At 43.9% G+C, this 15,348-nt stretch overlaps 1 protein-coding gene across 14 annotated transcripts in view; it reads right to left on the bottom strand.

The window, feature by feature from the left end:
* The window catches only part of AMZ2 (archaelysin family metallopeptidase 2), a 50,878-nt gene that overhangs the window by 4,194 nt on the left and 31,336 nt on the right, over window positions 1-15,348 (bottom strand). For 4 of the 14 annotated variants that reach the window (XM_008961074.4, XM_055101716.2, XM_034942776.3 and 1 more), the window contains 3 exons: window positions 2,449-2,731; window positions 1,952-2,125; window positions 1,741-1,869 (listed from right to left, as the gene is read on the bottom strand). In XM_008961074.4, the coding sequence (XP_008959322.3) occupies window positions 1,741-1,869; window positions 1,952-2,125; window positions 2,449-2,731 (586 nt within the window). Of the gene's footprint in view, window positions 1-1,740; window positions 1,870-1,951; window positions 2,126-2,438; window positions 2,732-3,824; window positions 5,860-6,279; window positions 7,242-15,348 lie in introns of those variants that run through there. The other 10 variants (XM_024926175.4, XM_055101720.2, XM_034942780.3 and 7 more) reach the window with 7 other exon arrangements.

Here is a 15,348-nt window from a genome sequence, read left to right as displayed (position 1 = left end):
AAATACATAAGATAAATTAGCTAGCAATATCTAGATAAACGAACATATGGTTTGAAAATTATTTTTTTAGCTGGGTGTGATGACTCACACCTGTAATCAAAGCACTTTGGGAGGCTGAGGTGGGAGGATCGCTTGAGCCCAGGACTTCAAGATGAGCTTGAGCAACACAGGGAGATCCCATCTGGCCAAAAAAAATCCCATCTGGCCAAAAAAAAATCCCATCTTGCCAAAAATAAAATAAAATAAAATAGCCGGGTGTGGTGGTCCTGTGGTCCCAGCTACTTGGGAGGCTGAGGCAGGATGATCCCTTCAGCCCAGGAGGCTGAGGCTGCAGTGAGCCATGATCACACCACTGCACTCCAGCCTGGGTGACAGAGGGAGACTCTGTCTCAAAAGAAAAATAAAAGGTAGATAGAATTATTTTTCAATGTTTCCATCTCTATCAGGTTAATAATAAAAGAGAAAACTTATGATAAAAAGCTACCTCACACCACCAAAATCAGTAAGAAAGTAGTGACCCACGTCTCCAAGAGTGCATGTTGGTAGGGCCATGGGGGCCACAAGAAACCTCACATAAATGGAGAATAAAGAATAAACGAGTAAGTGGGAAGAGGCTCTATAGCCCTACAGCCCCCACCTCTAGTAGAAACATTTGTCCCAAAAAGCTTACCACCCCACACAAATCCTAAGGCTAATGTAACATCCAGACAGACCATAAACTCTCAGGATAGTCCCTGTACTTACTCCCCATCCCCAGAACACTAATGAACCACTCCCCTTAGGGGGCCTTTTCCCTTTCAAGTCTGTGTTGGATTCTTAGGGATGAAGTTAGAGAAATAAGAACAATAATTAAAGGGAGGGGAGAAGTAGAGAGATGACAAAAAAAAAAAAGGTTAAAAATATGACCTGTTTCCAGAACCTTTCCCATCCCTAATATTACCATGCAGAGTTCCTAATGAGTCAAGGTTTATTACATATCTCAAATCAAAGATGGACGTTTTGACTCTTTAAATTAAAAAACAAATGTCGTATGATGAGAAAGAAGCATACACTTAGTCTATGGCTATTCTAACTGTGCAAGATGACTATGAAAAGAATGGAAAAACAATTAGCAAGATTTTCACATCCATTGATAGCTCAAACTGTAATTGGTTTAATTCACCTTGCTACTGAATTACTGACATTTACTAGCCGTTATGCTGAATGCCTATATATATGCCAGGCCTATATATACATTTTTTTTTGAGACACGGTCTCACTTTATTGCCCAGGCTGGAGTGCAGTGGCTCGATCATGGCTCACTGCAGCCTCAACCTCCTGGGCTCAAGCAATCCTCTCACCTCAGCCTCCTGCGTAGCTAGGACTACAGGTATGTGCCACCATGCCCAGCTAATTTAGTTTCTTAAATTTTTATTTTTTTGTAGACATGTGGTCTATGTTGTCCAGGCTTATCCACACTTTTTATGTACAGGCACTTTTATGTAAATTATCTCCAAATGACTCCATGATGTGGGTATTGTTACCTTTAAGGTCCTGTAGGTAGTGAGTGGCCAACCAGAACCTAGATTATCACAATCTACCAACAGCACACTTCCCATTATGGCATAATGTCTCAACTGAAAATACTATACAGTTTTAAATATCAATATGATTCTTGGTTGGAATTTTTTCCCTCTTCTAACATCTTCAAATATTCTCAAGCTGAAGAAGCTTCTAACAACAATGCCAAAAACGGAATACCATCTGTCAAAGAGGCCTGTCCAAAGACAAAATTCCACGAGTCTCTTGGGTAAAGATCAATCATTGTTATTCCCACAACACAGAAGGCATCTTCAGGTTTCTTCTTTTTCAAGAACTTCAGGATGTCCCCTATTTAAAAAGAAATACATAAATGTATGAGTGTATATTATATACATATACTCAGTTCGAATTGCAAAGTTGTGTAATTCACCTGCATGAATTTGTAGGTTGTGTGTGTTCTCATTGACTCTAAAGGAACATCTTGTTACAGAAACAGGAACTGGTTCTAGGAGTTTTACTCTCAAGCCATAGAAATATGCTTTACAGTAGCCCGTGAGCCATTTAATATATTCTTCACTGATAATTCTGGTGTTTCCTAGAGAGCCTACAATATGGAAGAACATTTAAAAACAGACTTTAAGATGATTATTCAGTGTTTACCCAGTCTATGAGTAAGAAGATTCAAATTAGAAACAAAACCAACTCTAAATTTTCAATAACCTTTATCATTCATTGGTGTTGCTATGAAACAAAAAGAAACAAAATGTTATCTTTTAAGTCAGTTTGGCTACAAAACTTGTACCGCCGCAATGAATATCAAAAACGATCCTAAAACGGCCCATCTGAATCAGACCCATAGCCTGGACTATTCCTGACAAGAGCGCCACTGCAAAACTGAACCAAAACCAGCACATTACCGGTATTTACCAATGGACTGTATATAAATGCTGCGTTTGTTTGGAGAGGGTGTCTTTCTGTAAGGATCACTGAAGAACTGTTCAAAGTCTTGGGGAGCCTCAGGGTGGGAGGTGATCCAATCTGATGGAGAATGCAAGGTAATGGGTCCAAAGAGATCACTGGCTGGCTGGAAGGCTTCATTCATTAAACGTTGTTCCCCAGCATCTAATTTCTCATACTGTGATACAAGCACTGGGTTCTTTGAGATGAGAGCTGTTTTTAGTGTCTGTTCGGAGTGCCGTATTATTTGCATCTAACAAAAAAAAGCAAGTAATCAAATATAAAAATACATATCTACATTGGGGACTTTACCTATCCTCTATATTTCAGCTCTGATTTCTCCCTAGAGTGAAATGACTGATTGCTAATGCTTTAGAGTGGTCACACTTAAGAGTGGTTTCCTCATGTCCAATCAATTTCTTGGGGATCTAAGAAATTAAAAAGATAATCATGAAATCCATTCCTCCATCTCATATGGAACCTGCTCCCGTTACAAAAACTAGTGGTGGCCAGGTGTGGTGGCTCATGCCTGTAATTTCAGCACTTTGGGATAGGAGGATTGCTTGAGGCCAGGAGTTTGAGAACAGCTCAGGCAACATGGTGAGACCCTGTTTCTACAAAAAATTTAAAAATTCCCTGGGCATAGTTGTGCACATCTGTGGTCCTAGCTACCAGGGAGGCTGAGACAGGAGGATCACTTGAGCCCAGGAGCTTGAGGCTGCAGTGAGCTATGACTGTGCCACTGCACTCCAGCCTGGGCAAGAGTCCAAAACAAAAAAAAACCTCACGGTGACCACAGGAGCAGGACCTCACACCCAACTTCCTTCTTTTGGGGAATAATATTGGCCTGGCACAGTGGCTCACGCTTATAATCCCAGCACTTTGGGAGGCCAAGGCAGAAGGATTACTTGAGCCTAGGAGTCTGAAATCAGCTTCGACATCATGGCAAAACCCCATATCTACAAAAAAATTAGCCGGATGTGGTGATGTGCACTTGTAGTCCCAGCTACTTGGCAGGCTAAGATGGGAGGATCATCTGAGCCCAGGAGGTCGAGGCTGCAGTGGGCCATGATCGTGCCACTGCAGTCCAGCCTGGGCAATAGAGACTCTGTCTCAAAAAATAATAATATGAATTAACTCATTAGTGCCACATGAAAAATACTCATCGTTTCTAATGTGACTCAAAGATCTTCAACATCAAATAAAAACAAAACTAACGTAAGCCCTATCATTTCTGCAATTTAACTGCAGGCTGAGAAACTACAGCTTAGCCACTGAAGTTTATGGCCTCAAAGTCATGTCACATTAGGGAAGACATCAGATGACTAATCAAAAGCCAGCCTCACAATGACAGGTTTCTTCCATTCACATCGTGCTCCTATATAGAGCTTTCATCCTTCCTCTTGAATGGGTCCGATGTTCCACCACAAGGCTTTTTGAATTAAGGAAAAAGTTGAACATCTCTGTCTGGATCATCTTTGTCATATTTTCTAATTATCTAGATTTTGCCAGTTTAATGATAGACGATTGATGGGAAAACTTAAGCTAATGTCTGTTCTGATTGAACCTATAAATTCTGGGGCTGAAGAGGCTGGCTAAAATTCCAGACCAAATGTCTCTGTACTCAAAGCTCTGATATGAGCATAGGCTCATCCTCACTCCTACACAACTGGGCTGAAATCTGACTTCTACAGGACAAAATATAAAACAAGATGTACCTTCCTGTAGTCTACCTACCTTGATTAGGAAGGAAGGCTCCCATGGAAGCTTTTAACTTACAAGGACGGACATGTCTGGGCCTGGCTGGAAGAAAGTTGTGGAGTGTGCCTTCATCTTAATATTAAAAAGGCAGTGTGAAAGGTCAGGAGGCCTCCTCTTGCCTCCCAAGCCTAATCTAGGGAAGCTGCGGGAGAAGATGGGCAGGGCGCGCAGAATTCGGTCACTGCAGTGGGCTGGAGGCCTAGGATGCTTTGGTCCCAAAACCAGAACATCACGGGCAAACGGGGAGGAGCTGGCCACCCTGGCTGGTTGCCTATAGCAACTCGCACTGTGGGCTCTGGTCCATGCAGACACAACCCAGTCTCCGGCTGGGAGTGGAGTGGGGGTTCCCCAGGGACTCTCGCTTCGCCTCTTCTTCCCCAGGAGCCTCGGGAAAGGCCTCCCTGGCTCCCTAGAGGCGCGGACCCCGCAGCTTCCGCCACGTCCGCCCCTCCTACATCCTCATCCCGCTCCACCGACCGCGACCGGCCCCCGCCTCTACGACCCGGCTACCCTGCCTAGGGTCCCCGGCCCAGCTCTGACAGCACCCGCGAACCGCCCTGACCCGACAGGCCTCGATACCACCCACCCGCGGCAGCCCTCAGGCGCGTGCGCACCCCGTCCCTTCGCACTACGCCACGCCACGCCCACTGGCGCCACGCCCCTTACGCCACACGCCGCGCCGCTGCGTCGCGCACGCCCTGTGGGCCCCGCCCAACTCACGACCCGCCCATGCCACGCCCCTGAGCGTACGGCCGCCTGGGCAGGCGCAGAGCTGGAGTTCAGCGACCGCGACCCGCCTCTTCCAGAATAGAGGGTAGCGAGGGGATTACAAGCCCCAGCTGTCCGCCCCCGCAGTCGCCGATTCCCCGCCTGCCCTCGCGGGGGCTCCGCGGCCCGGTTCTCGAGAGCTACAGATGCGCCCGCGTCGCTGGGGTCTCCCGTGTGGGAACGTCCTCGGCAGGCCGCGGGTTTGAGAGGCATCCCCGGCGTGACGAATGCAACCAGCGTGGCCCCAAATGAGTCGGCGGCCGCCGCAGGTTGACGTAGAGCCGCAGCGCTCCCCGGGGCCGTCACCCTCAGCACTTTCCCTTCTTTATTTGTTGGGGGCCGCGGGGGCTGGAACCCAGAAGCGCAAGTGTGGGGCGTGTCCTCGTGGCGTCCCTGGCGCTCCGAGGCCGAAACCCGGATGCCGAGGGGAGGCCGTGAGCTCGGAAAGGCACCGCGGGGCCGGCATTAGGGCTGAGCTAGCTCTGTACCCTCTGGTGGGACTTTCGGTCTCTCTGGGCCTCGCCATTCTCTTTCTTTTTCTTGCCTTTTTTTTTTTTTTTTTTGCGGGGGAGACGGAGTCTTGCTCTGTTGCCCAGGCTGGAGTGCAGTGGGACAGTCTGGGCTCAGTGCAACCTTTGCCTCCTGGGTTCAAGCGATTTTCCCGCCTCAGCCTCCCCAGTAGCTGGAACTACAGGTGCCCGCCATCACGTCCGGCTAATTTTTGTTATTTTTAGTAGAGATGGGGTTTCACCATGTTGGCCAGGCTGGTCTCGAACTCCTGACCTCAAGTGATCCGCCCGCCTTGGCCTCCCAAAGTGCTGGGATTACAGGCGTGGGCCACCGCACCCGGTTTTTTTTAAATACGGGTTTTCACCCTGTTACCCAGGCTGGTCTCGAACTCCTGCGCTCAGGTGATCCACCCCCCGCCCCCCGGTCTCCCACAGTGCTGGAATTACAGGCGTGAGCCACTGCGCCCGGCCTGTTATTTTGAAGTCAAGCTATTTTACCATCCTCTGGATTTTCCTCATCCTAATTCTCCTTCCCAGTTTCAAGGAAAGACAGGCACATTTTCTTGATGACTTCAGCACTTGTAACCCCTTGTTGGCTCTCCTTAGAGGACATTAACTCTGAACCTTTCAACTTCGAGGATCTCTTTAGCCCTTCCTTATTTGTTCACTCTCCTGGATCATGAATTCTTCAAATTTGTCCTTTGAACCCAGTGCCCATATCCACCCTCACCTGAACCCATTCGTGAATAAAATGCATTCCTACCATGACTGTTCTCAAAGTTTGAAGTTGAGAATACCGATGCGCCACTCCTGCTTCAATGCTTGAGAAGTCGTGGGCTTTCTTCCATGTGCCTTTTGACTGGGCGCCTATCTCCCGACAGCCTGAGGTGGTGTAGCACAGGGGCGAAGGTGGTCTGTGCTTGAATCCCAAAACCCTCACTAGCGTGGGACCTGTGCCAACTACTTGACCTCTTTTGTAAAACGGAGACAATTACAGCACATCTTTTTTTATTATTATTACTTGACACGAAGTCTCGCTCTGTCGCCCAGGCTGGAGTGCAGTGGTGCGATCTCGGCTCACTGCAACTCCTGCTTCCTGGGTTCAAGCGATTCTCGTGCCTCAGTCTACAGAGTAGCTGGGACTACAGGCACACACCACCACGCCCGGCTAATTTTTTTTTTTTTTTTTGAGAGAGAGTCTCGCTCTGTCGCCCAGGCTGGAGTGCAGTGGCGCTATCTCGGCTCACTGCAAGCTCCGCCTCCTGGGTTCACGCCATTCTCCTGCCTCAGCCTCCCAAGTAGCTGGGACTACAGGCACCCGCCACCACGCCCGGCTAATTTTTTTTTTTTTTTTTTTTTTTGTATTTTTAGTAGAGACAGGGTTTCGTCATGTTAGCCAATTTTTGTATTTTTAGTAGAGACGGGGTTTCACCATGTTGGCCAGGCTGGTCTTGAACTCCTGACCTCAGGTGATCCACCTACTTCGGCCTCCCAAAGTGCAGGGATTACAGGCGTGAGCCACCGCGCCCCACCTACAGCACATCTTAACAGAATTTTAGGGATCAAATGAGTTCCTTTGGATACTGTGCCTGTTTTTGACTGAACGGCTGTCTTCTGACATCCTGAGTGGCTTCTTTAGCTTAGTTGTCACCTCTTCTATAGCCTCATCCTGCCTCATGACAAAACTTTACTTCTGCCTGTTCATTGCCTTGTGTGTACATAATAATACTGCAGTTGTCCTTGTCACAATGATTGCAACCTATTTCTTACATGTCACCCTTACTCAACTGCGAGATGCTTGAGGGTAAAGGCTCTCTATACGAGGTGTCTGAAGCATAAAAGGTATTCACTAGATTTTCAGTCAGTTTTTTGGTATTCATTAAAAAGAACTTCATTTTGCGTTTAAACTGTTTAAATTTCTAAATCATGAACTTTGTACTTGCTCACAAATTTTAGGATAGCATTATTTCTGCATGGTCTAATATTTATTTTCTTAAATAACTGACCAGGCATGGTGTCTCATGCCTATGATCCCAGCACTTTGGGAGGCTGAGACAGGAGAAAGGAGAATCACTTGAGCCTAGGACTTCCAGACCAGCCTGGTCAACATAGGGAGACCCCATCTCTAAAAAAAAAGAAAAAAGAAAAAAAAAAAGCCAGGTGTAGTGACACATGCCTGTAGTCTCAGCTACTTGGGAGGCAGAGGTGGGAGGATGGGTTGAGCCTGCGAGATCGAGGCTGCAGTCAGCTGTGATTCACAGCACTTCAGCCTGGGCAACAGAGTGAGACCCTGTTCAAAAAAATAAACAAATAAACTCCTTAGTGCTTCGGGGGGGTTAGGTTTTTTTTTTTTTTTTTACATTAGAAGGAAAAGACACTTTCTCTTACTAAGGTATTTTTGCCTGTTAACTAATATGCAGTTGCAGAATGAACCATAGGCTGTCTGCATTTCAAAGAGCACTACAAGTTCTGATATTTAAAATGAGTGTATATGTCAGTGGCCCAAGGTTGGAGAAGAAAGTTGGTAACAAATTGGAAGGTGGCAGAAAGCAGGAAAGAAATGTAACATATATGGCAGATGAAGGATTTTAAAATAGCTTTTACAAATCAGCACAGAAAAGATAAACACCATGACATAAAAATGAGCAAAAAATATGAACCATATAACCCGAATGGTCCATTAGCATCCATATGTTCAACTTTACTGAACACATGAATGAAATAAAATAAAAAACACTCTAATAAATTTTTCTTACCTGCTAATTTGGCCAAACTGTTTGTTTTGAAATAATTTCTAGCTAAAAGAAAAGTGGCAAAAATAGTATAAAGAATCCCTACATTCTCTTCACCCAGATTCCCCAGTACTTAACATTTTACCTCATTTCTTTATCATTCTCATCCTTTTTGTGTCTTTATCTCTGTCTCTATATGAAAATATACATTGTTTTCCTGAACCATTTGAGAGTAAATTACAGGCTGGACAAGGTGGCTCATGCCTGTAATCCCAGCACTTTGGGAGGCTGAGGTGGGTTGATCACTTGAGGTCAGGAGTTTGAGACCAGCCAGGCCAAAACGGTGAAACCCCGTCTCTACTAAATATACAAAAATTAGTGGGTCATGGTGTTGCATGCCTGTAATCCCAGCTACTTGGGAGGCTGAGGCAGGAGAATTGCTTGAACCCAGGAGGCGGAGGTTGCAGTGAGCTGAGATGACATCACTGCACTCCAGCCTGGGCAACAGAGCAAGACTGTCTCCAAAAAAAAGTAAATTGTAGACATGATGCCCTGCACTCCAAAATATCTCAGAGTATATTCCCAAAAATCAAGCACAGTTTCATAAGTAGCCACAGTACAACTAAAACATGAGTCCATACTGACATTTCCAATTCCAGTCCAGCCTGACACCACAGAGTTCATTCATTCTAGCCTTCCATTTTTCCATATGTATGATGTCCTTCATCAGTAGAGAGAAACCTGGCTCCTGTTATTCACAATTTATTTGCTCTGTACTAGAATATGTACTAAAAATAATTTCAGAATTCCTAATCCATAGCACTGCAGGAAAACAATTCTACCAATTAGTATTTATTTAAGGTTCTTTATAGCCAGAAGATATATATTAAAACCCAGTTACCTACCTGGGTTAGTTCTTCCCCCTCCCAATTCTGCCCTTCACTGTAGTATTGTTATTAACATGAAATATAGTTAGGTTCATTTATTTTTGTTTGCATTCCATTTTACGAAATTCCCCCCAACCTTGATCTTTTTTGAATGTGTGATATATTAACATGGTTACTAAAAAGTTGTCTTTGATGATAATGTCCAATGATGGTAGATTGTCCTGGCAGAACGGTGTATAAACAGGTCGAATCTTTCTGGTGAACAACCTGACATGGAGTATTAATAGCTTTTAAAATGTTCATACCCATTGACCCAATAAGAGATCTCACAGACTTATGGTTAAGGATAGTCACCAAAATATTATTTATAATTATGAAAATTAGAAACAATCAAAGTATCCAGCTATTGGAGACTGGAAAAGCATAAATTATTAATCATAGACCATAAATTACATGTATGTTCATATGTTAGAATACTAAGCATCTATTTAAAATCATTTCTCAGCTGGGCACAGTGGCTCATGGCTGTAATCCCAGCACTTTGGGAGGCCAAGGCAGGCTGATTACCTGAGGTCAGGAGTTCGAGACCAGCCTGGCCAACATGGTGAAACCTCATCTCTACTAAATATACAACAATTAGCCAGGCATGGTGGCACATGCTTGTAGTTCCAGCTACTTAGGAGGCTGAGGCAGGAGAATTGCTTGAACCCGGGAGACGGAGGTTGCAGTGAGCTGTGGTCCCACCACTACACTCCAGCTTGGGCGACAAAGCAAGATTGTCTCAAAAAAAAAAAATCATTTCTCAAAGACAATAGTGACCTACAGAAATGCTAAGGGGAAATAAAGTGTGACACAGAAATGTTTACACATTGTCATTTTTTTTTTTTTTTTTTTGAGACAGGGCCTCACTCTTTCACCCAGGCTGGAGTACAGTAGTGTGATCACGGCTCACTGCAGCCTGGACCTCTTGGGATCAGGTGATCCTCCCACCTCAGTCTCCCAGGTAGCTTGGATTACAGGTATGCACCATCACACCTGGCTAATGTTTTGTGTTTTTTTGTAGAGAGGGGGTTTCACCATGTTGCCCAGGCTTGTTTTGGTTTTGAACTCCTGGGCTCAAGACATCTGCATGCCTCCACCTTCCAAAGTGCTGGGATTATAGGCATGAGCCACCTTGCCTGGCCTATACATTGTAATCTTATTTTTGTTTTAAAAAGATGTGCTTGGCTGGGCATGGTGGCTCATGCCTGTAATCCCAGAACTTTGGGAAGCTGAGGCAGGCAGATCATCTGAGGTCAGGGGTTTGAGTCCTGCCTGGCCAACAAGGTGAAACCCCATCTCTACTAAAAAATACAGAAATTAGCTGGGCATGGTAGCACACGCCTGTAATCCCAGCTACTCGGGAGGCTGAGGCATGAGAATCACTTGAACCTGGGAGGTGGAGGTTGCAGTGAGCCGAAATCGCGCCACTGCCCTCGCTCTGTGTCAAAAAAAAAGTGCTGATAAGTAATAATCTATGAATAATGAGATATTTGGTGGTTTTGATTTCTTTCTCTGTCCCTCTTTAGTTATTAATTTGCATTTTCCAAACTTTCTACAATAAGTATTATTACTTTTACAGTCAGAAAACAATTTAACAAGTCAGTAATGTATTAATATTTAGGCATTCCTAAATATACAAATGACCCTGAGGCATAACAGCTTCTCCATGCTTTCTAGGTGGTTCCCTGCCTCTGTCTTTCCGCCTACCCTTTCAGCTGCTCCTCAATCTATTTTTCTATGGTCTCTGAATTTTACTTACACCAACACACCACTAACTAGAGATTCATTTAGATTAACAACCAAGCCATCCTTTGTCTTCCTAATTTGTTGACTTTATTTTAAAATTACTATATGGACCGGGTGCAATGGCTCACGCCTGTAATCCCAGCACTTTGGGAGGCTGAGACAGGCGGATCACTTAGGTCAGGAGTTTGAGACCAGCCTGGCCAACATGGCGAACCCTCGTCTCTGCTACAAAAAAAAAAAGAAAAAGAAAAAAGAAAATTAGCCAGGTGTGGTGGTGCACACCTGTAATCCCAGCTACTTGGAGGCTGAGGCAGGAGAATCGCTTGAACCTGGGACGCAGAGGTTGCAGTGACCTGAGATCATGCCACTGCACTTCAGCCTGGGTGACAGAGCGAGACTCCATCTCAATAATAATAATAATAGTAATAATAATAATAAAATTACTATATGTATGAAAATATTCCAAGTACACATTTTTAAAAGCTAAGAAGTACTAAAAGCATTGTAATGAAAAGTAATAGTCCCCACCCCATAGGCCATCTTCCTAGAGGCTACTGTTCTCAACTCTTTAGCTGTTTTTTCTGGTATTTATCTCCATGTTTCTCAACAATGTGTGTATAATGAGATTTCTTGATCTTTTAATTTTAGGTAGCATCTGTTAGTTTATTGCCATGAGAGATGAGGACTTAACTCTCATACATCATACTTTCCACCTATCATTCCTCTTGTGATTCTATCATAAATTTTGGTTGAATCTGGTGGTCAGTGTTTACATTATGATAATTATGCAAACATTGTGCACTACAGAGCCAAGTAGTGTGCCATGACCATGCTTTCGTTCTTGTAGAACCTCTTTATTTTTGCCTAGAGTTAATCATCACTTGATTTCTATTATTTATTTTCTTAAAAAATTATATAATATGCATGTGCCTCATTTTTTATGATTCTCTGATTCTGTGTTTTTTAATGCTTCTCTACATGGCCCATGCACACTGGTTACATTTTTTTTCTGGGTAACTTCATCTCCCCATTCATATCTATACTGGTTGTCCATGGGCCTACTGCATAGCTGTTCCTAGGACTGCAACTACACTTTGCTCTGTTGGATCCCCTGTTTCTTAAATTATTAAATTCTGTGTCTTCCTCTTTCCTGGCTGACTCCTTTGGTTTCAGCAGCACATCCCCAGAACCTTCTGGAATAAAGGTACATAGAGATAAATATTGTGAGATCTTTGACATCTGAAAATGTTTTTATTCTGCCCTCATACTTGATTGAGAATTTATCTGGGTTGGTGTGGAATTCTAGATTGCAAATCATTTCCCCTCAGTATTATAAACAGTTTGCTCCAGTTTCTTCTGACTTCCAATGTTGCTACTGAGATGTTCAATGCCATTTTGATTCCTAGTCCTTTGTATGTTATCTGTTATTTTTAGGAAGATTTTAGTATCTCCTTTTTATCCTTAGAGTTCTGAAGGGTTATGAAGATGTGCCTTAGCCTGAACCTTTCTTCCCATTCATTTTGTGGCTCACTTAGCAGGCGCTTCGATACTGAGACTCTTATCCTTTCATTCTGAGAAATTTTCTGGTATTATTTCTTTGATAATTTCCTGCCCTCCATTCTTGCTGGATGTTGGACTTTCAGAGTGAATCCTCAGATTTTCTTCTCTCTCACATTTTTCCATCTTTTTGTACTATGGTCATCAATTATTTTCTATCTTTTCTTTTGAATACTTACTTTCAACTATTCTGCTTTTTCATAGCCAAAATCCCTTTCTTGTTATGATTATTTTATTTTGCATCCTGCTATGGTTTGAATGTCTGTGTCCCCACAAAATTTATATGTTGAGACCTTACCCCCAATGTGATAGTATTTGTAAATGGGAACTTTTGAGAGGTGATCAGGTCATGAGAGTGGAACTCTTATGAATAGTATTAGTGCCTTTATGAAAGAGACCCAAGGGAGTCAGCTCACCCCTTCTGCCACGTGAGACCACTGCAAGAAGACACTATCTCTGAACCAGAAAGCAGGCCCTCCCCAGACACCAGATCAGCACCTTGATCTTGGATTCCAGTTCCTAGAACCGTGGGAAATAAATTTCTGTTGTTTGTAAACCATCCAGTTTATCATATTTTCTTATAGCATCCCAAACAGTCTAAAATACACCCTCTCATTTCATAGATAAAATGTCTTTTCGTATTTCTCTATAGATAGTAACTATACTACTTTTGAAGATTTGTTCTGTTGTTTCCTCTGTTTGGTCTTTTTGTTTCATGTTAGAACTTTCCATCAACATCTGGTAATCTTTGGCTGTTAAGATTTCATTATGATGCACAAAAAACTGGTGGGGGGTTCTGTGTGCATGAATGTGGCTTATTCTCAGAGGCGATCTGGCAGATAATCAGCTTATTCACTGAGGGGATTCTCCCAGTGTCTGAACCTGAAAGTTTCTTCTCTGCGACCATCCCATTTTTTTCCAGAGTAGGATCGTTTCCTAACTGACTGCCAGTGTTCTGGAAGCAGGTGCAGTGAAGAGCCTAAGAGTCCCACTAATGTGTGTGTGAATTCTGAATCCTTAGTCACCGTGTTCATCCCTAACCCATACTGCCACAAGGACTCTCAAGTCTCACAACCAATTCATTTTAACACAAGAAGATATTAAGAGGGTTAAGAGGTTCTCCATGATTCACCTACTAGTGTGAATTCATATCTTCTCCTTTTGCTTTTCCCCTGGCCCTTAGCTGATATCAACTGCCCTGAGGAAATGGAAGTCTGATTGGTCAGGAAGCAGGAGTAAGTGGGTAATTTGGGGTCACAGACCCCCCTCAGCAGGCAAGCAGCCCAGAGGTGGGTAAAGCACATTAGGAAAGGGTGCTGCAATCCAGGGACTAGGGCCCTGGACCTGGATGCCAAAAGGGAGTTGGGAAAGTAGAAAAGAAAACAATTTATGCTTAAATTGTGCTCAGAGCCAGGGCTCTATGCAAAGAAGCAGGAGGTGACCTGTTTTCTCCCTCCTGCACTGCAGAGAACCTGCCCTCAAAGACCCAGAGCTCAGCTTCAGTGGAAGTTGAACAGCACTGTACAAGCGAAACTGAGAACCCAGTCACCCTGAGAAAAACGGTTTCTAGGGGGAAACACATTCTTTGGTCCAAACAACCAACTTACAAATGATCTTTTGGACCACATCCTGCCTGCAAACTGAGGCTCGATTCACCTTTAATGGACCAGTTCTGGCAGTGCCAAGGGAGAGAGGCCATTAGCAGAAATGAAAAAAGCAAGAAATCTTTTAGTCCACTAGGTTAAGATTTTTTTATGCTTTGTTGTTTATGATTTGCCACTTTAGTTACTCTTTCCTGGAACAAATGTTATGATTCTACTTCATCTCTATTTACTGAAGCAAATAGATGCTTATCAGCAGTCATGCTACAAATCGCAAAGCAGTCAGTAAGGCCTTTGGGGCTGTGGTCCCTTTTGCAATTCTTTGATGTCTTGTCAGGCAACTTATTTTCTGTGCCTCAGAGAGTTTCCAAAAGCTACCACAATCTGATTGTGTGTGTGCGTGTGTGTGTGTGTACATATGTGTGTGTATATCTATATGCACTCTTTCTCTCTCTCTCTCTCTCTCTATATGGCATATAAATACAGTAAAGTCAAAGAATTGAGCAAAAGCAGATTTTGGTTTTTACTTTAAGAATATCATTTCACTTCCTGAAAAATTAGGAATTAGGAGTCCCAAGAATACCACATAGCATTTAGGAAGACTTGAGTGGGAGCTAAGAAAGTTCGAATGAGGGGAGGAAGAAAGTCCCTGGTCAGGCCGGGTATAGTGACCCAAGCCTGTAATCCCAGCACTTTAGAAGGCTGAGGTGGGAGGATTGTTTGAGCTCAGGAGTTTGAGATCAGCCTGGGCAACCTAGCAAGACTCTGATTTCTATTTAAAAAAAGAAGAAGAAAGAAAGAAAATAAAAGAAAAAGGCTGGGTCAGTGGCCTCAGTTGAACCCTGGAGGATGCTGTGATCCTCTTGGTGATGTCCCCAGCCTCTGCTTCAGGATGACAGCATGGTCTCCTGCACTGTAGCTCGGTTTGAAATTTTCAGTTTTTCTTTCAATTTCCCCTTTTTCAGACTCCAAGGGGGATGGAGGAGATGGTCTGAATAAGACAAATATGAAAGAGGAAGTGTCTCAGCACCAACCAAACATAAAACAGCAACCCACTTCACTTGTGACCTCTACAGAAATACTGAAGATGTCCTCTGTGTCCTTTTAGACTTTCTGGGGGAGGGAACAGCTGCTGCCCAGAAGCAAGCAGCTTCCTTTTGGCCAGGTCAGTGCAGGGAACCAATAAAGACAGGGACCTGTGGCCAGAAGAAGCACAGCCGCAGCAGGTGTCTGATTGGACTGAGCCAGGAAAGGCCTTCTTGCCCTT

Source organism: Pan paniscus, chromosome 19, assembly GCF_029289425.2.
Source record: "Pan paniscus chromosome 19, NHGRI_mPanPan1-v2.0_pri, whole genome shotgun sequence".
Taxonomy (NCBI): Eukaryota; Metazoa; Chordata; class Mammalia; order Primates; family Hominidae; genus Pan; species Pan paniscus.
Note: the sequence above shows the minus strand (reverse complement) of the source record. Positions and strands in the feature narration are given on the sequence as shown.